General features: G+C 47.5%; 2 protein-coding genes across 3 annotated transcripts in view; both read left to right on the top strand.

The window, feature by feature from the left end:
* LOC119399222 (caskin-1) overlaps nt 1-19787 on the top strand; it is a 512467-nt gene that overhangs the window by 368974 nt on the left and 123706 nt on the right. The window lies entirely within an intron of this gene.
* LOC119400422 (protein AATF) overlaps nt 1-19787 on the top strand; it is a 99695-nt gene that overhangs the window by 24487 nt on the left and 55421 nt on the right. For both annotated transcript variants that reach the window (XM_037667447.2, XM_037667446.2), the window contains exon 2: nt 2629-2790. In XM_037667447.2, coding sequence (XP_037523375.1) covers nt 2629-2790 — 162 coding nt within the window. The remainder of the gene's footprint in view (nt 1-2628; nt 2791-19787) is intronic.

Genomic DNA, 19787 nt, shown 5'->3' with positions numbered 1-19787 from the left:
GCCGTGTTGTATACAAGTAGGAACAAAGTCAACTGAAGTCGTAGGCGCAAGGGCAAGCTCAGCGGGTGCAACAAGAATGTAGCGCTGGATGTACGCGTATTGTTTATTGCATGACAGACGTCATCGGTGCGGTGGCTGTCGAAATGAACTATAAAAAAATTATAAACCGATAGCCACGGGGATAACTCGCATGTTGAAGGGATGCCTGCCCAAACGAAAACATCGAAGATCGGACAAACGCCTCTGCGGCACCCACGTCCACTGCGTTTCGGTCCTCTTCACCGCTATCCAAACAACCGGCTGACTAGAAGACATATTTCCCGTGCCCCCGGCAGACGCCTTATTAAAGTGAAAGACGAGCTGTAGATTCTTGCGCCTCACACGGTCACCCATCCAACCTGTCCTGCATGATGTGTTGCGTGCGTGTGCCTGTTCAATGCTGAGGAACGTTTACAGAAGGAACGCCATTCCCTCTGCCGTTCCTACGTAAACGTAACGAGTTACCGTTACAGTTCCACCCATCCTAAATGGAACGGTGGCGTTCCTCCGTACCTTCAAAAAGGAACTAGTTCCTGGAACGTCGTTCCTTGGAATGCCATTCCGTACAACACTGCTTCAGAACCTTGGAGTGCTTGCAGCTAACACATCCTCAAACAGGCTGGCCAGATGCAGCTGAACTCAAGGCGGCGCCAAACAATAATAATAAAGTGTGAAATGCGGGGCATTTTTGAAGATTTTAGTATCTCTTGCAGGACACTAGCCCTCAATGTGGAACAGTCCTGCTAGTCACATGACAGGTGGTCATCCCAGTAATCAATGCAGTATTTTACCAGATAAATGAAACAATATAGTCACACATTTTTAGAATGGTTGTGCAGCGAAGAAAAAGAAATGCATTCGACAGACTTATTGCCAGAACTCAACTGGCAGCTGAGACACAAAAAGGAGATGACGAAACTTCTGAAAAAGATCCATGTGTTCATGTTAAGAGGGGCTCTCCATTCGGTAATCTTGAATGCACATTGTTGCATTTAAACAAAATCGATATCTGTAATTGTGGTTGTATTAGGCACATTTACATTGTAATGAGAAACACTGTTTCGGTTCTCAAGTAGTTTGGTTTGTGACCAGAGCTGTGGAATGAACTAAGCTTATAAACCACTAAAGAAATACTCATGCATTCATGCAAGCAGGTCTATCAGAATGCGACAACAAATTTTTTTACTGTGACAGCTGAAGGCCCTGACACTGTCGTTATCTAAAACAAAGCAATACAAATGAAAAATGATTTGGGCAAGTTGGTTTATCCTGACATTGTTCATAAAATGCACAGATGATGACGCATGAAGAAACAGATATGACAGATCGGTGCGCTTTAACACTCCAAGAGTGGCCTAGCTTCTTTCTCTCCTGTGTGGTAGTTTATGGCCACCAGTTCTTCAACCACACATGTGAGGGGTGTGAATTTGATGCGCAGTTGCGGTGGTCGGCTAAGTTTTGTTTTTCATTGGCTCACGTAAAGATGAGGGGGAGAAGGTGCCGCCTCGATCATGCGCACAAGGTGGCCCCCATTTTTTCCAGGACCAAGAAGTTTCAAAATTCACCATTATCATTATGCATAATCGAGTGGAATTCTCATCACCTAACATTGCCAAAATAACAGATCCTTCCATATTTAACTCGATGGTTCAGGACTATTTGCATAGCGAATAGTATGGCTGACCTAAGTTTGATTGCCCTCGTTTCATCTGCTGTTTTTGCTCCAGATACAGTGTTCTTCGATGTAATTTCCATAGGTCTTTTCATCATTGAGAAAAATTGTACTAACGAATGTGTATTCGAGTAATGTTGGTGAACGTATCTGACTTGATGCTCTGATTCGATGTACTCGCTGTTTCTTTTTTATTGTTTTCTTTTTGGTATTTTGTTTTCTGTTTATGTTGTTTGAAATGTATGTATTCACTTAAATCCCCCCCTATGTAATGCCCAATTGGGCCTTTAGGGTATTGAAATAAATCAATAAATAAAAATGATGATAGACAAGGTAAATCAGGTTTGCTGCACTTAAATAAAGGGATATTGAGAAAGATATGAAAAAAAATGACAAAAGCATCGAAATACGTCTCGGATAGCGTGCCAGCAGCGGAAGCAGTAGTAACAGGGACGGGCAGCCAGTTCCTGTCCTGCTACTTCCCTTACATCCCACTCTCCCCCTTCCACAAAGGCGCTGAGACGTGTCCTCACCTGAAAGCACAGTTTGTATTGGTTCTAGGGACCGTAGTAGAAGCGAAGCAGGTGGTGGCTGGTGATTTGGCACGCAAGTTCTGGCGAGTTAAGCTTCACCTCTTCTAGTTCACAGCACGGCCGCTAGACATGGTAGTTTGTAAAAATTGCGTTGACTTTATTATTTTCTGCTAGTTTCTGCCTAAAAACGAGGTTGTGTCGATCAGTTTCCGCACCCTAGCTTTCAAATGGGCTGAAAATATCGGGAGCAAAAGTTTTGTTCATTATCCCTTTAACAGCTGTTGAAATACATTAACATGTGGAATGATGTTTATTTGCACCACCTGGGTTCAAGTTGTCTCAATTTTTTACCTTTTCATCCTAAACCTCCACTTTTGTTGGCAGATACAAAGGCAAGGCTGGTGAACAAATGCACTCTTGATTATGAGGAGGTCGTGGCTCAAAAGCCGAGGCCTCGAAGGCAGCCTCAAGTCATACTGGGGGATCGCTATGCAGGAAAAAGGGTGTCCAGGAAGGATCTGGATGAGGATGGCTTTGACAGTGACGGTAAGCTCTTGCAACCCTTGCCCCTCTTTGCAAGGACGTGTGATTACCCATGCAGTGTTCACGTTATTATGGACTGTCAGTGTGCTTAATGAAGCTGCAGTCTGGGGTACTTGAAATCGTGGCATGCTATTCTGAAACAAAGTTGAGTACTAGTCAAGTAGAGAATCAAATTGAATGCTTTTCACAGAATGTTAAGCGGTCTTGTCACTCTTTTTGTAGCACACTATTCTCACATGGTTGTGACCATAAAGTACTCAAAACTCAAGCTGTTGCAGATGAAAACTCTTTATTGGGCTAACTTGTGCCAACTAAAAGATAAACTCAAAGTACAAGCAATACACGCTGTGCAATGATAGTGGTGAGCACGGACATCGGTCATCAACTAATCCGATCATCAGCAAAACGCAGCTTATTTTATACATGAATGATAGAAAATTCCAGTGATATTACTGGGGATCATGTTAGCTCCAGAATAAACTAGACTACTCATGTAGTGTGCACAATCTTATAGGAACCGTCCAAAACACTCTTTAAGTTTCCCAAACATTGTGGCAGGGCTTGTGTCGAGCGATGGTAAGAGGTTTTTGCGTGTGAAGCCAGACCACGTAGCAATGATCAAGTGAGGGTAGCGATGCGGGCTTGTTGGTCTGTCATGGTTCTTGGATGTGGGCGCGAAAAGACAAGGACGACAGCGCCAGTGTGTGTGTCTTCTTCCCTTCGTCCTTGTCTTTTCGCGTCCACATCCAAGATCAAGTGAGCACGCATGCCAACACTCCGCAAAGCTTCAACTTGATCTAATTGGTGCGACATTCTAATGTCAATTCTTCTGCAGTAATGCAGTTTCAGTTTCAGTTTATTGAACGTATTTGGATGGGGGGTTACATATGGGGAGAAGTATACAGAAAGAGGTCCCTTAGTGCGAACACTGCAATGGGACCTCTTGTTATAGAATACATAAGAAATTAAAATCATGAGCAGAAAGAGCGCCAAACAAGGATAGAATGCGCACAAAATAATAGGAGTGGCATTATGGTATGCAAAGACAATTTATACTATTTGACACTGAAAATACAAGAAAGGTAGCAAAATAAGTAAGAGCTAACAAAGTGCAATGATGCAATCTTTAGGTCAGTATACTAATAAATATTTCACATGAATAAGAATGTAATGAAAGTGAATAAAGAATACATGAAGCATTGTGAAAGCGACGATGAAGTAACGACAGTGATTACATATAGTTCAAATATCCAAAGGATGGTTCAGAAAAAGGCGAACGGAATGTTTGAAAGCATATAAAGAGGGCAAGGTTTTGGCCTCCAAAGGCAGAGTGTTCCACACCTTGATTGCGGAGAAGCTTACTGTTTTTTGTCCATAGTTTGTGCGCGCCTTGGGCGGAAAAATAATGCTTTGAAGGGAGAAACGTGTATTTTAGAGGAAGTCGTAAATTTCTTACCTACGACATACAGCAGATTCGGATTACGTACCATGCGGTAGGCAATTACGGCTAAGTTAAAGACGATAAAAATTCGGCAGATCCCACGTACCGTGGGAGTCGATGTTATGCGAAGCATGCAGCGGGTAGGTGACTGTGGCGTAACATTTTTTTACTGAGCGACACGTTACAAAACGACGCTAAAGATTTGTATAAATTTTATTCGCACACTTATATATGTTGAAGAGCCGAATATGTGTTTATAACCAGTTGTTTACGGTTGGGTAACACTGCCAATGGCAACGTGAGTATACCAACACCAGAAGCGGTAATCTGATATGTAGTGCTTATACGTGTCCCGAGAACGCACGCACGTTTCATGAACCCGTGTGCATGTGTGCAAGAAGTTCTTGACAGTTCTTGAACAAGGGCATCATCACCGTGATCAGTGAGCACCAGCAGCTGGTCATGACTTGTTATAGGATCCGGTCGTGATCGTACTGACTATGGGTCCATGTGTAGTGAAGTATGTGGTATAGTAGAGCTGTTGGAATTCGTGGATGCCTCGGTCATTTCGTCGACAAATTGTCTGTCGACAGAGCCGGCGACATGTCGGAACCTGAAGCCACCCTTCGCGTTGACGAGGTATAGGCCGTCGAGGCTGGTAGGCCTGGATAGTGCTACGTAGACCAACATCAGTGGATGGTGTTTGTCGTATTTGTAGACTACCTGGGCGTATGTGGCCTACGTAGCCTAGTCTACAAAGCGGCCGTCAATCAATCTGGCATCATCCTCGGTCAGCATGAGGCCATCGCCCAGCCTCGTAAGAAATGAAGAGGACACTGCGTCGTTCTGGCGGACTAAGTGCACTTTACGGTGCGGTGATATGGATATCATATGTAACCCGCGGCTCTGTCAAGCTGTTTATGACAGCTTTTTCTGCGCCTCCTCTGTCTGTACCTCTACAAATTTTGCAAATTTTGGTCTACACCAAGTTAAGGACGTGATCGTGAGAGCACCCAGACGTAGGCGGCTAGATAGATAGATAGATAGATAGATACGTAGATAGAAACGCTCAAAGTGCCGGAGGTTCGCTAAGAAATGCTTCGCATTTAATATTTGAAATGGAAAAGATATTTAGTGAAGAGAATAGTGGAGCCGAATGAGCGTGATAATTACTGTGCGTTATTATACGGAGAGCCTGTTTTTGAATATGCGCTAATGGGCTTAAGTAAGTTTTATATCTAAGTCCCCAAGATTCAATGCAGTAGTTGAAATGACTATGAAGGAACGCAAAATAGAGAGAAGTTAGAGTAGGAAGCGCAAAATATTGGCAGGCTCTGAGCAGAACACGAATGCCATAGGCGGTCTTTCTTTTTATTTGGTTAATATGTTCACTAAAGTTCAAGAAACAGTCAAGTTCGATGCCGAGAAATGTGCACTTGTCAGATGGGAATATTTCATGGTTATTCACATACACTGGTAGTGCGTTATCACGTTTTTTCGACCGGGAACTGAAAATGACATACTTTGTCTTAGATGGGTTAATAAAAAGCTTGTTTTTATGGCACCAACTAATGACGCTCTGAAGATCACTGTTTAGCTGGGAGGTTAGGGCAGGAATGGAGTCATGTGCAGTGAAAATGGTGGTGTCATCAGCGTAAAGCAAGGATTCTGTGTGAGGTGATAAACAGTCTGCCAGGTCATTTATGTAGATGAGAAATAAACGAGGACCTAATATAGATCCTTGTGGGACTCCTATATTGATAGTTTTGGAGTCCGAGAGCACGCCTGAAATAGATACAACTTGTGTACGGTTCAGAAAGTAACTAGAAATGAATTCTCGTGAAGGGCCAGTTACACCATAAGAAGAGAGCTTGTTCATGAGAATAGCGTGGTCGATCGAATCAAAGGCTTGACTGAAGTCAATGAAGACTGATCCAAGGAACTTCCCGTCATCAATTGTATTCCTGATATTTTCAGTAAGAGCAAATAGCGCGAGATTAGTGGGAAGCCCTTGATGAAAACCAAATTGATGGGGTGATAAGAGCTGAAATTTTTCGAGGTAACTTGTAAGACGACTGGAAAATAGTTTTTCAACAACCTTACATAAAAAAAGGAATAATAGCGATGGGCCTATAATTATTTATGACTGATTTATCACCTTTCTTATGAACAGGTACTACCTTGCTTTCGGAAGGAAAGATGGAGTGCTTAAAGAATAAGTTCACGATATGGGCAAAAATAGGGGCAGTGACATCAACAATGTCCTTTATGTGTCTAGCGGATATGTTGTCAAGCCCAGCGCTAGTTATTTTAAGATTCAAGATCGTGTTGCGAACTTCAACTGGACAGGTTGGAAAAAGATAAAAAGATTGCAATGGACGCCGACTGTCGTTAATGCACGATTGCCCGGATTGAGTGGTGATACTAGAAAAATACTGACTGAAAGCATTTGCAATGGCATCAGAAGTGCGAAGGGTCTTTCCATCGTGACATATTTCAGTAATACAAGTTGCAGATTTATTTTTATTTAGAAATGAGTTAAGTATTCGCCACTGCTTTCCCGTATTTTTACCAGCTTGGATTATTAAATTTTCATAGTGATCTCATTTTGCTTTTTTTAATATGAGGTTTAATGTATTGCTGTATTTCTTGCAACGTTCTTTTAAAGCCAGATTAAAAGGTTTTTTCTTCGATTTTCTGTATAGGTTGTCTTTCTTTCGTAGACAGGCGAGAAGTCCTGGTGTTAACCAAGGGTTCAAGGGAGATGAATGCTTTCTTCGGCACAAAACATTAGACGTTGAGGAAGTTATAGCATCGGATATAAGGGAAGAAAATTCTCTATAAGTGGTCTCAGGGTCAGTGCAAGAGGTAACGTGGGACCAGTTTATTACACCTATTGAATCAGTAAACTTCTTTTTGTCAAAGACCGACTTGGAGAAGCAAGTATTTGAAGGAGTGGCCACGCGATGAAAGCGAAGCGCTACGGGGAAGTGGTCAGTAGTATTGGCACGAATGATAAAAGCCTCGGGAGGAGTAAGAAGATTCGTTAGGGCATGATCAATTAAAGTACCAGAAGTGTTTCCCACACAGCGGGTGGGTTCGTTTAAGAGCGAATCGAGACCATATCCAAGAAAAGTGTTTTTATATAGACTAGAACTTGAATAATCTAAAATATTGATATTGATGTCACCCATGATGACTATATATTTGCTTTCTTGCGTGAGTGAATGAAGCAAGACGTCAAGGACGGAGCAAAAGTTCGGCACGGAAGAGCTAGGTGAACGATATATGCAACCGAGTACAATTTTGCGTGAGTTGCTATTCAAATCAGGACTATCAATTTCTACCCAAACTGCTTCACAATCGGGTACATTAAGACCTAGGTCAGCTTCGTCTCGAAGCTGAGCGAAAGGAAAGAAGGACTAACAACAAAGAGAACTGGACAAGGGTACAAATATCTCAAGTAGACAAGTAGTGCGCAATACATTTACGCACTACTTGTTTAGTTGTCTTTGCTGCAAGTCCTTCGTGCCTTTCGCTTAGGCCCATATTCTGAAACGCTCCTTACCTCAGACCATTTCCTTACCTTACGTGAGGATCCCTTCATGCCTCCTTATCTTAAGGAGCTCCTTGAGGGAGCCAGTGTATTCTGAAAGCTTCCTTCAACCTTCCTTTCCTAAGGGCCGCCTCAGTAAGGTAAGGCGCGTGTTTCACAAGTCTGGGATCGAGAGTACGTGTGAAATACGGACTAAACGTCCGTTTTCAAGCAAGAATAAGGAATATTTTGTAGTCATAACGAAACGTGTACACTGCTTTACGTGTGAACTACTGAGTAAACGTCCGTTTTCAACTTAGAATAAAGGAATATTTTTTGTGCATAAGGATGAATAATAACGTGTACACTGCTTTTTCGTGATATGGGTGCACAGCCTTTCCCGTTTACTTAAATTTCGCCTGTTGCCGCAGACAAAAACAGTATGATCGAGCAACCTTGGAGCTCATTACGTTCATTGATGCATTTCAACGGCCTGTTATGTGGGAGCGAGTAATAAAGATCGTTTAAAGAGTTGAAGACGCGGGTGAGATTGATTTTCATAACTGAGTAGTGTTAAACTTGTGAAATCTCCTCACTTTGGTGCAAATTTGACTCGAATGTACTTATGTCCAAGTAAATTATTATGTTTACATTCAAAACAAGGGCGCGCCTATCGGGTCGTGCATCGCGCCTTCGTGGATTTACCTTTCTTTTTTTCTTTTTTGCTAAATGAGAAAACCTTACAGCAGCGGTTCCCAGAAACCCAAGTCCTGAAAGTATTCAGATATATGTGCACGATTTATTAGTAGTCTTATTACAGTGTGATGCCTCGGAGTTGCATTCTGAGTTGTCACAAATGGTCGGAATATTTGAAGAATGTATATCGCCCGTCATAAGACGTGATATGCCCTTCTAGGATTCTGTCGGGTTTCTTGACCTTAAGCTCGATTTCACCCGTGATCATGTTTGCTGTACATATGAACCAGGCACGTACAAGCTAAACTCCGCACAGTAAGATTGTCAAAAGGGTTATTGTTCGCACTTGCTTCTAACGCATTAAAATAGTCATGCTGCCACAGAGTAGGCGCCAGCTTTCAGGCACAGGTCACTTGCCTGTATCACGATGGATTACTAATCTCAATGGCTGAGATAATTTGCAGAAAAGGAAAGGAGGGTTTCCTGGGCATACATCGCATGCGGCTGCGCCCCTGTGTTTGCTAAGACCAATGTGATTTTCTCTTACCCGGAAGACCGCACCTGCCTCATTGTGGAAGCAGCCCGCATGGCATGTGAAGAATGCCATTTCGAATGAATAAACCGCGCAAAAGAACGAGGACGAACAGAAGAAACAGCAGACCACCTGTTCGTCCTCGTTCTTTTGCGCGGTTTATTCATTCGAGATGGAATCACACCAACTTGCCCAGTTAAACGTTCTAAAGAATGCCATTGTTAGCCTAATCCAAACAAGAACTGTCATTCCTGGAAGACGGCAGCACAAACGGTGGGCGATGAGGGGGGGCCTACCGTTTCGCATTCCTTGAGTCTGTTCTTTTTTTCTCTGTTCCTGTAAAATGCCTTGTTCTCTTCGCGCTGCGCAATCTTAACGAAAAATGTTGACAGCCGTTCGGCCGCGCGCTCGAAAACATGCCTGGCAAGCAATTTTAACAACGACGAGGATACAATTAGAGCGAGCTTGTGCAGAAGTGCAAGGCATCGATCAAAAATAAGAAATCGGGCACACTGTTGCTGACAAAGTACTGCGGAGAAGCGCCCTTTCAGTGCAAGTAGCAAGGTAAGGAGGCCTGAAGGTAGCCCTGGAGCTACCTTAACTTGAGGGAGCACCAAGGAGGGCCTCAGTGAGGGAACCTTAGTAAGGAGCGTTCCAGAATACGTGATAAGGCGTCCTCAAGCAGTTAAGGCCCCCTCACTGAGGTAAGGAGCGTTTCAGAATACGGGCCTTAGTGCAACTACATTAGAGCGTCAGTGTTCTTACTGTGCGACTAAAAAGTGACAAAGACAATTCTTAATAAAATAAGGACGAAGTAATGTGTTTGAAGACTAGGATGTGCCATGATAATTACAGTAAACTCTCAGTAAATGGAAGTGTTTTAATTGGAACTGCTGCTTCAATGTACCAACTGCTTCTAATATGATTGGTTTCATACTTGAATTCTGTACTCCTGTTCCTCTCTCGGTAAACGGAACTCCTATTAAGCGGAACGTATTTTTCTGGTCCCTTCAGGTTCCGTTTAACGAGAGTGTGTTGTGTACATCTTCCTCTATCTTCGTACCTTTGCCTGCATCAAATTATTTTGGTGGAGGAGCACAGTTCACAACCTTATTATCAAAACTAGCAAGTTTCTGTCGATACACTGCACATTATGATGCACTCATCATTGAAAACATTAGTGAAGCATTAGGATCATACCAGGATTTCATTTTTATATTGCCACACCCACTTCTTTTTTTATTTTAATGTATTCTGGTTTGACCAGCAAGGACGGTTATCAACGCTCTACGCTGTCCGCGAAGCAGTGTTCGAGAAGCTTCGCGATTGTAGTAGATCGTTTTGTTAAGATTGCGTGCCGCACGCGAATGTTCCAGCTTTGTCGAGAGATAATGCCGCCACCAGCGATATCGCTGGAAAGTTCGATAGCCCCTGTATAAAAGCCGACGCGCTTGACCGCTTGTCAGTTGATCGACGGTCGACGCTCTGTTCGCCGCTATCAGTGTATTGCTGTAGTTTGACTTTCAGTTTCCCGGCCACAAGTTCGGCCAAATAAAGTTTCTTCTCGGACGTGCTGACTGCTGTCTACGTCGACGTCACGACCACGTGACATCTGGTGGAGGTGCTGCTTCATGATCCGGATGCCACCGCGGGGTGTTGACCCAAGCCCAAACCGCGACAAGGACGACGGCAAGGAAAACCCGGATCGTCGAACAAGCCGCAGGCAGAAGGGACTGCAGCCAGAGCGCGGGCTCCTTCCCGAAAAAGCCAGGCAGCCACAGATCCCAACATCGACCGCAGCAACGATGACCGACCCCGTGCAGCCTGCGCCGATCCTTTTTCGGCAGCCCAAGGAGCCGCCAACCTTCCGAGGATCGCCGTTCGAAGTCCCGGAAACCTGGCATGAAACATACGACCGTGTCGCTGTCTTTAACAACTGGAGCAATGAAGACAAGCTGCGTCACGTCTACTTCTACCTCGAAGACGCGGCAAGAACCTGGTTTGAGAATCGGGAGTCCTCACTGCAGACCTGGGATCTTTTCCGCAGCGCATTCCTGCACATGTTCACAAGCGTCGTCCGCAGGGAAAGGGCCGCTTCTTTGCTGGAGACCCGGGTGCAGCTGCCAAACAAAAACGTCACCATCTCAACGGAAGAGATGACTCGACTTTTCCGTCAGGCCGACACTGCGATGGCTGAAGACAAAAAAGTTCACCTGCTCATGCGGGGTGTAAAACAAGAACTTTTCGCGGGACTTGTCCGCAACCCGCCCATGACGGTCGCCGAATTTCTCACCGAGGCTACGACTATTGAAAAGACGCTGGAAATGCGAAATCGCCAGTACAGTCACCGTTCGCTTGAAGACAGCCCAGTTGTTCATGCCCTCGCCTCCAACGACCTGTGCGAAACCATTCGAGCGATCGTGCGGGAGGAGTTGTGCAAGCTGTTACCTTCGCCGCAGCCTCAAGTGGATTCGATTGCAGACATTGTCCGCGAGGAAATCCAACAGTCACTGGGTGTTCCTCAGCCGGCACTGCCGCAGCTTCAAGCAATGAGTTATGCTGCTGCAGCCCGACGCAACGCCCCCCCTCCTCGCCCACGTCAAGACGCCGCGCCGCCCCAGCAGTTTCGCCGCCAGGCACCACCGCCACCACCACCGACGTCATACCGCCCGCCAACCGGCCAGCGATACACGCCAAGGAAGACCGACGTTTGGCGCGCCCCCGACCATCATCCACTCTGCTACCACTGCGGAGAAGCCGGCCACACCTACCGCCGCTGCCAGTATCAACAGATGGGACTGCGCGGGTTCGCCATCGACGTGCCGCGTCCACAACGACCACGTGACATCGCCGACTATCTGGCAGGAGCGCAGTGGACCCCCTGAAGACCTTCCCAATCGCCATCGCCAGGCCGCTACGCCTCTCCCCAGCGCCGATGATACACTGGCCCAACCCGGGGCCAGTCACCTAGCCCGCATCCGGAAAACTAAGGGCAACAACTGATGGAGGTGCGGTTGCTGTACGACAAAATACCGAAGATCCTCCGCCAACGACGATGACGCCACGACGAAACCTTCAGGACACGATGAGAACCAGACAGAGCCCTGACGACGAAACATCGTGGACCGAAGTAGACCTGACGACGCAACACGGAAGCAGCGGAACAAACCGACGTAGCCGTGACCCGACGCCACGACCTAACTGCAATGCCAGACGACGAACTAGTGTTCTTATCGACGGCCACAGCGTCTCAGCCCTCGTCGACACCGGAGCCGACTATTCTGTCATCAGTGGACCGTTCGCCACGAGGCTGAAGAAAGGACAGCCTGGGAAGGCCCCGAAATCTGGACAGCTGGAGATCACCTCGTAACGCCGAAGGGAATCTGCATAGCGAGACTCACCATTAACAACCGGATTTATCCCGCGAGCTTCGTGGTGCTGCAGCGTTGCTCAAGGGATGTCATCCTTGGTATGGACTTCTCAGGCCTTCATGGTGCAGTCATCGCTAAGGTTCAAGTCGATAACACTGTCCTCGGAAAAGGCACTACCGCCGCACACTCCGCCAAGAAAGCACGCCTTGAATGTGCTGGAAGACCAGGTCACCATTCCACCTCGCTCCAGCGTCATCGTTGAAGGCGACCAGCACCACTTGATTAACCGCAAAATTTGCGTCGCAAGAGGAGTAGCCGAGCTGCGCGCAGGGAAAGCAACAGTTATGCTCACGAATTTCAGCAACGAATACAAGCACGTGAGCAAAGGCACGATGGTCGCCTACATTGAAGAAATCGTAGAAGCCAGCAATGCTTTCGGCCTCACCGATTATCCCGAGCCTACTCCGACGAATAAAGCTCCGCAACCAGCTTTCGACGTCAATCCCAGCCTTCCAAAGCACAAACAAGAACAACTCAAAACCCTGCTCGTGCAATACAAGGACTGCTTTTCTTTGTCATCAAGAATTCGGCAGACCCCCATGGCAAAACATTGCATCATAACAGAGGAAAGTGCTAGACCACTCCGTCAGAGCCCGTACAGAGTTTCGACGAGAGAACGCGAGGCCGTGAAGAAACAGGTCGACGAAATGCTATGCGACGACATCATCCAGCCGTCGAAGAGTCTGTGGGCATCCCCCGTCGTGCTAGTGAACAAGAAGGATGAGACTCTACGTTTTTGCGTCGATTATCGTCGCCTGAACAAAGTCACGAAGAAGGACGGGTATCCCCTTCCCCGGATAGACGACACCCTGGATCGATTACACAACGCAAAGTACTTTTCGTCGATGGACCTCAAGGCCGGTTACTGGCAAATAGAAGTCGACGAGAGGGACCGAGAAAAGACTGCCTTTATAACACCAGACAGCCTGTTCGAGTTCAAGGTCATGCCCTTTGGTCTTTGCTCGGCACCTGCGACTTTTCAACGGGTTATGGATACAGTACTGGCCGGCTTGAAGTGGCAGACGTGCCTCGTGTACTTGAACAACGTCGTTGTGTTTTCCTCAAACTTCGACAAACACCTTCGGCACCTTGAAGCTGTACTTCAAGCAATCAAGACCTCCGAACTCACCTTGAAGCCTGAAAAGTGCGGCTTCGCGTACGAGGAGCTCTTGTTCTTGGATCACGTGATCAGCAAGGATGGTGTTCGCCCAGACCCGCAAAAAACAGCTGCCATCGCTGCCTTCCCACCGCCCACCGATAAGAAGGCCGTACGCCGTTTTCTCGGCTTGTGCGCCTATTACAGATGTTTCGTCAAGGAATTTTCACGGATCGCCAAGCCACTGACGCAACTCACGAAGGCCGACGTCGAATTCAGGTGGGAAACGTCGCAAGTTCAAGCATTTCAAGAATTGAAACGACGCCTGCAGATGCCTCCAATACTTGCGCATTTCGACGAATGCGCCGATACGGAAATCCACACCGACGCAAGCAGCATAGGACTCAGCGCCGTCCTTGTGCAGAAGACCGACGGGTTGGAAAGGGTCATCAGTTATGCTAGCCGGTCGCTATCAAAGGCAGAAATCAACTATTCCACAACAGAAAATGAGTGCCTGGCCATCATATGGTCTACATCGAAGTTTCGCCCCTACCTCTACGGCCGGCCATTCAAAGTTGTGAGCGACCACCACGCCTTGTGTTGGCCAGCTAACTTGAAGGACCCTTCAGGTCGCCTCGCATGGTGGAGCTTATGACTTCAAGAATTCGACATAACCGTCGTTTACAAGTCCTGAAGAAAAACACTCCGATGCTGACTGCCTGTCGCGCGCCCCCGTTGACCCACCGCCGCAGGACGACCAGGAGGATGACTGCTTCTTGGCAACAATAAGTGCCGACGACTTCGCCGAACAACAGCGAGCGGACCCAGAACTCAGGGGCCTTGTGGAATACCTCAACGGCAGGACCACCGTTGTTCCGAAGGCATTCACACGGGGACTGACATCGTTTTTCTTGCGCAATGGTGTTCTCCTTAAGAAGAGCTTCTCGCCGCTTCGAGCCGATTCCCTTCTCGTGGTGCCGTCGACATTGCGACCAGAGGTCCTCCAGGCTCTGCACGACGACCCGACGTCTGGACACCTGGGTGTTTCTCACATGCTCGCAAGAATACAGGAAAAGTACTACTGGCCGCGCCTTGCCGCTGACGTCACTCGCTACGTAAAGACTTGCCGGGACTGTCAGCGATGCAAGACACCACCGACTAGGCCAGCCGGACTTCTGCAGCCTATCGAGCCACCTCGACGGCCGTTCCAGCAAATCGGGATGGACCTACTGGGGCCGTTCCCAATGTCCAATACCGCAAACAAATGGATCGTCGTAGCTACCGACTACCTCACCCACTACGCCGAGACAAGGGCCCTACCCAGAGGCAGTGCCACCGAGGTAGCGAAGTTCTTCGTTGAGAACATCGTCCTGCGTCATGGCGCCCCAGAGGTCCTCATCACCGACAGAAATACGGCATTTACTGCTGACCTAACTCAGGCAATACTGAGATACAGCTAAACAAGCCACCGTCGGACCACAGCGTACCACCCGCAGACCAATGGCCTCACCGAGCGGCTAAACAGGACCATCGCCGACATGCTGGCCATGTATGTTGACGTCGAACACAAGACGTGGGATGCCATCCTTCCGTATGTGACCTTCGCATACAACACGGCCATGCAAGAAATGATGCAAATGACGCTGTACAAGCTGGTCTACGGAAGGAGCCCGGCAACGACGCTCGACGCAATGCCACCAACCGCCACCGATGAAGACGATCTCGACGTTGCGGCCTATTTGCAACGCGCCGAAGAAGCTAGACAGCTCGTCCGCCTGCGCATCAAGACCAAGCAGTACACCGACAGCCGTCGCTACAATCTTCGACGGCGCTTCGTGGAATACCAGCCCGGAGACCGTGTTTGGGTCTGGACGCCGATACGCCGACGTGGGTTTAGCGAAAAACTCCTTCGACGATACTTCGGGCCATACAAGGTTCTTCGACATCTCGGCGCTCTTGACTACGAGGTCATCTCGGACGGCATTACGAACTCCCAGTGACGCTGCGCATGACCTGAAGTCATCCATGTCGTGCGCCTTAAGCCGGTTTTTGCGCGTTAGCGAACCTGGGGACTCTACTATTTCCTTTGTTATTGTAATTTATTTATGTATGCACTTGTTTTTTTCTCTCTCTTTGTTCTTTCACAAGCATCGGGACGATGCTTTTTCAGAGGGGGGCAATGACACGCCCACTTCTTGTTTTATTTTAATGTATTCGGGTTTGACCAGCAAGGACGGTTATCAACGCTCGACGCTGTCCACGAAGCAGTGTTCGAGAAGCTTCGCGATTGTAGTAGGTCGTTTTGTTAAGATTGCACGCCGCATGCGAATGTTCCAGCTTTGTCGAGAGATAACGCCGCCACCAGCGGTATTGCTGGAAAGTTCGATAGCGCCTGTATAAAAGCCGACGCGCTTGACCGCTTGTCAGTTGATCGACGGTCGACGCTCCGTTCGCCGCTATCAGTGTGTTGCTGCAGTTTGACTTTCAGTTTCCCGGCCACAAGTTCGGCCAAATGAACAGTTTCTTCTCGGACGTGCTAACTGCTGTCTTCGTCGACGTCACGACCACGTGACAATATGTATTCAGGAGGCTATGAGGCATATTTGATCAGTCATTGTCAAAATTATGTTTTGAGATGCACTGTTGGGAGCTAATTAACTTCTCTGCAACTCTACATTCATATTGACCATAACAATGGCAGGTCAGTGGCACTCTTAATATACCAAATAACATTGCAATCAAGCACACTAAAAGTTAACGCAAAAGCTTGGAGGATGCTTGAGCTTCGCGTTCAAGAGTAGAGCGTGATAGCGTAATCAAGCCCCATGCGCATTGCCTTCAACCGTGCCTCAAGCAAAGGAATGTTTATGTACGTAACATTGGCCGTTTGAAACTATCCAAGAATGCCAACTGCAAGTACGGTTGCGAAGTTCCCACTGTGCCATTATTCTTCCTTTTGAAAACTGGCGAAGTACCCGCCACACATCCAGACACACATGCGCATCTGCACACTTTGTAGGCGGCTTTGAACCACCCACTTGTTGTGCAGTAGACCTCTACCGGCCTACGTCACTCACGCCCCGTGACGTGATGTCAAGTGACCTCTCGGCGCACGTGCAACGGCGGTGGTTGGCAAAACACTCCTGCTGCCGGCTCAGCGTGGTACAGTCGCACGGTGTTTGGCGCACATTTTCTTTTTTCTTTTGAACCTTTTCCTTCATCTGTCGGTTCCAAGATTATTTGTGGTATGTGTCAAAGAACATATAAATGTGTCGTAGACTGCGTGGCGAAAAATTTGCCACGCTGCTGGCTGTTTAACTTGGAGAAGTGAACCCGCGTGGGGGTGCGAAAGACAGTGGCATCGTCTTTGAAAATGTGCCGCGTTTACTGTGGCGTGTAGTGCGCGTTGAAAGGCAGCGACGATATCGGTTCACCTTTGCGGATGTTGAAACTGACAATATTATGTGTGGTGTGTGAATAACGATGCATCTTGTTTGCGAAAACATTGGCGCGCGTTGTGTCTAACAGGGCCATTTGCAGTGACCGGTTGTCGACGGAACATCAGGATTGGACATTTTATTTGACGCGACGATCTGCGAGTGCATACATCTCAGTGTTTGTGCTGCGTACACACACACACACAAAAAAAAAACGTGCATGATGTCCGGGCTGAAAGATGAGAATACGCATGAGCTACCAGCGTGTTTTAGCATTGCCGAACATGCATGTACGGTTTACCACAGAAAATGCCCAGAACCACGGCCGTAACTAAGGTGGGGTTGAAGGGGTTCTGACACCCCCCAAAATTGTTTCATGCTGTAACTTTTCGGGTGGCACTAAAATATTTTCACGCCTTCACAGCGACCACTAGTTGCCAAAGTTAGCCATTCTACACACAAACAACCCCCGAAAGAAATTCCTGGGTACAGCCCTGCCCAGAACCAATCGCGTATCGCCTTTTACTGAAGAAGTACGTCTTAATAGAAGCAGTGGAGATTCTTGTTTGTCATATTCTAGTTAGGTTATCTTTACGGCTCCATATTTATGAAGTGACATTACGAGTTTATGTACCAAGTCTAAAGGAGAGGAGTAAGTATGGAAACATGTTGTAGGCATCGGATACAACGAAGTAACCGCGCAAGAGATTATTTATAATTAAAGTAAAGTGTCTCAAAACTGCTCTTTGGATTATGAGGAACGCCGTAGGGGAAAACTTCGCTTTAATTTTCAGGGGATTTGTTAACCTCAACCGAACGCACGCCGATGAGTGTTTCCTTCGTTTTTTTTTTTTCATTCATCTCCGATCAGAATTTTGCGCCATGAGTGAGAATCTAATCCGTAACCTCGCGCACAGTAGCTGCCAGTGCTGTACATCGTTTACACCAGTCATCATGAAAATGTGCAACGTTTGCTTTCGAAGAGCATAAGATTTTTTTATGGCTGTCATCCACGACGAGCACATCATATGTTGGCCTAACAGAATCGTTCATTATAGGCAGTGACTATTCCTTTTAACATCTGTGAGTTCAGAAAATAGCAATTTGCAAAAACATCTATCGAAGTAACGCAGACACACGCAGCGCTGCTATGCAGAGATCCCGCCGGCGGAACTTTCTTGCCAACCAGCGCTTGCTCCGAAGGCGGGACTTGGGGGCGGGACACTGCCAGTGACGTCACATTGTTTGCAAACAGGGAGAGGTCTATTCACAAATGCTCCTTGACTCGACCCTTCACTCGAAAGGCTCCTTGAGGGCCGTTGTCCAATTCACAAATCGCCTTCGCTCGAAACGCACCTCGACTGGAGGAAATCTCGAGCGTTTTACTTGAGATAGTCAAGGTAGCGCGGGAGCTACCTTGAAGTTCATGCGTCAGCGTGGCGTCCATGCGGAGCGTGTCTCCCTTCGTCGGCATTTCCTGATTAATCAAGCTGCCGCCGCCATATCGGTGCAGCATTTCTTTCGACAGTGAAGGTGCGCATTTACTATGGAGCTGTCTTCGAGCGGTTCGGCAACGGCTAGTGCGCTGAGACATCGAAGTACTGTATTGTATGGCCCGAGGTATTGTCGAAGAAGCTTCTCACTGAGTCCCTGCCAGCATATAGGCATCCAGACCTGCTCACGATCACCTGGCTGGTATTCCACGAAGCGTCATCGAAGGTTGTAAAGATGGCTGTCGGTCATCTGTTGGCTCTTGATGGGCGAGTGACCTGGCCTCTTGGGCGCGTTGAAGGTAGACTGCAACGTTCAGATTTTCCTCGTCGCTGATGGTCTGCAACATGGCATCAAGTGTCTTTGCCAGGCTCCTTCTGTACACCAGCTTGAGCAGCATCATGTGGGTCGTTTCTTGCACTGCCTTGTTGTAAGTGAAGGTAATGTACAGAAGGATGGCATCTGAGATCTTTCGTTCGATGTCAACGTAGATTGTCAGCATGTCAGCACGAGTTTTATTTGGACCTTCGGTGAGGCCATTCGTTCATGGGTGGTAGGCAGTCGTCCTTTGCTGATTTGTCTGGCTATATATTGCAAGATCGCTAGGGTTAAGTCTGCCATAAAAGCTGTACCCCAATTAGTCATTAGGATTCGGGAGAAACGTGATGTAGCAATATATAGCAAAAATATCGCTACACCCGCGGCACTTCCCTTTGGCAGAGCCCCGATTTTGGTGTGGTGGGGGAGGTAGTCCGTGGCTACGATGATCCAATTATTGCTGCGTGTTGACATTGGAAAAGGCCCCAGCAAGTCCATCCTGATTTCCTGGAGCAGTTGAGGAGGTGGCTCGATCGGCTGAAGAAATCCCGCTGGCCTTGTCAGCAGTGTCTTGCGTCACCGACACTCTCGGCATGTTTCGACGTAATGGGTGATATTGGCATTTAGGCAGGGCCAATATATCTCTCCTGAATTCTTGTGAGCGTGCGGCAGAAGCCAAGGTGTCGAGCAGTCACATTGTCGTGCAGGGTTTGCAAGACCTCTGGACGCAGTGCCGAAGGCACAATGAGAAGGTAGTTGGCGTGAGCTGTTGAGAAGTTTAAGAGCACAGCTCTTAGTGCCCGTTCCTGTGTTGAGCGGCGTCGCCATTGGCATCAGCGTAACCGATAGAACATACAAGGAAAAAAGAGAGCAAACACAAAATCTGTTAATATCACAAGCCACTGGCCTCTCACCTCGCTTTCATCCTCTGTCACGCGCATTGGCCCCTCGATCGGAGCTTGTGCGCATGCAGGGCTGGCACGTGCACTACAGCTGGCTTCGCTTGTTGTAATGGGGCTGTCG

Source organism: Rhipicephalus sanguineus, chromosome 7, assembly GCF_013339695.2.
Source record: "Rhipicephalus sanguineus isolate Rsan-2018 chromosome 7, BIME_Rsan_1.4, whole genome shotgun sequence".
Lineage (NCBI taxonomy): Eukaryota > Metazoa > Arthropoda > Arachnida > Ixodida > Ixodidae > Rhipicephalus > Rhipicephalus sanguineus.
This window is presented reverse-complemented; position numbering and strand designations above follow the sequence as displayed.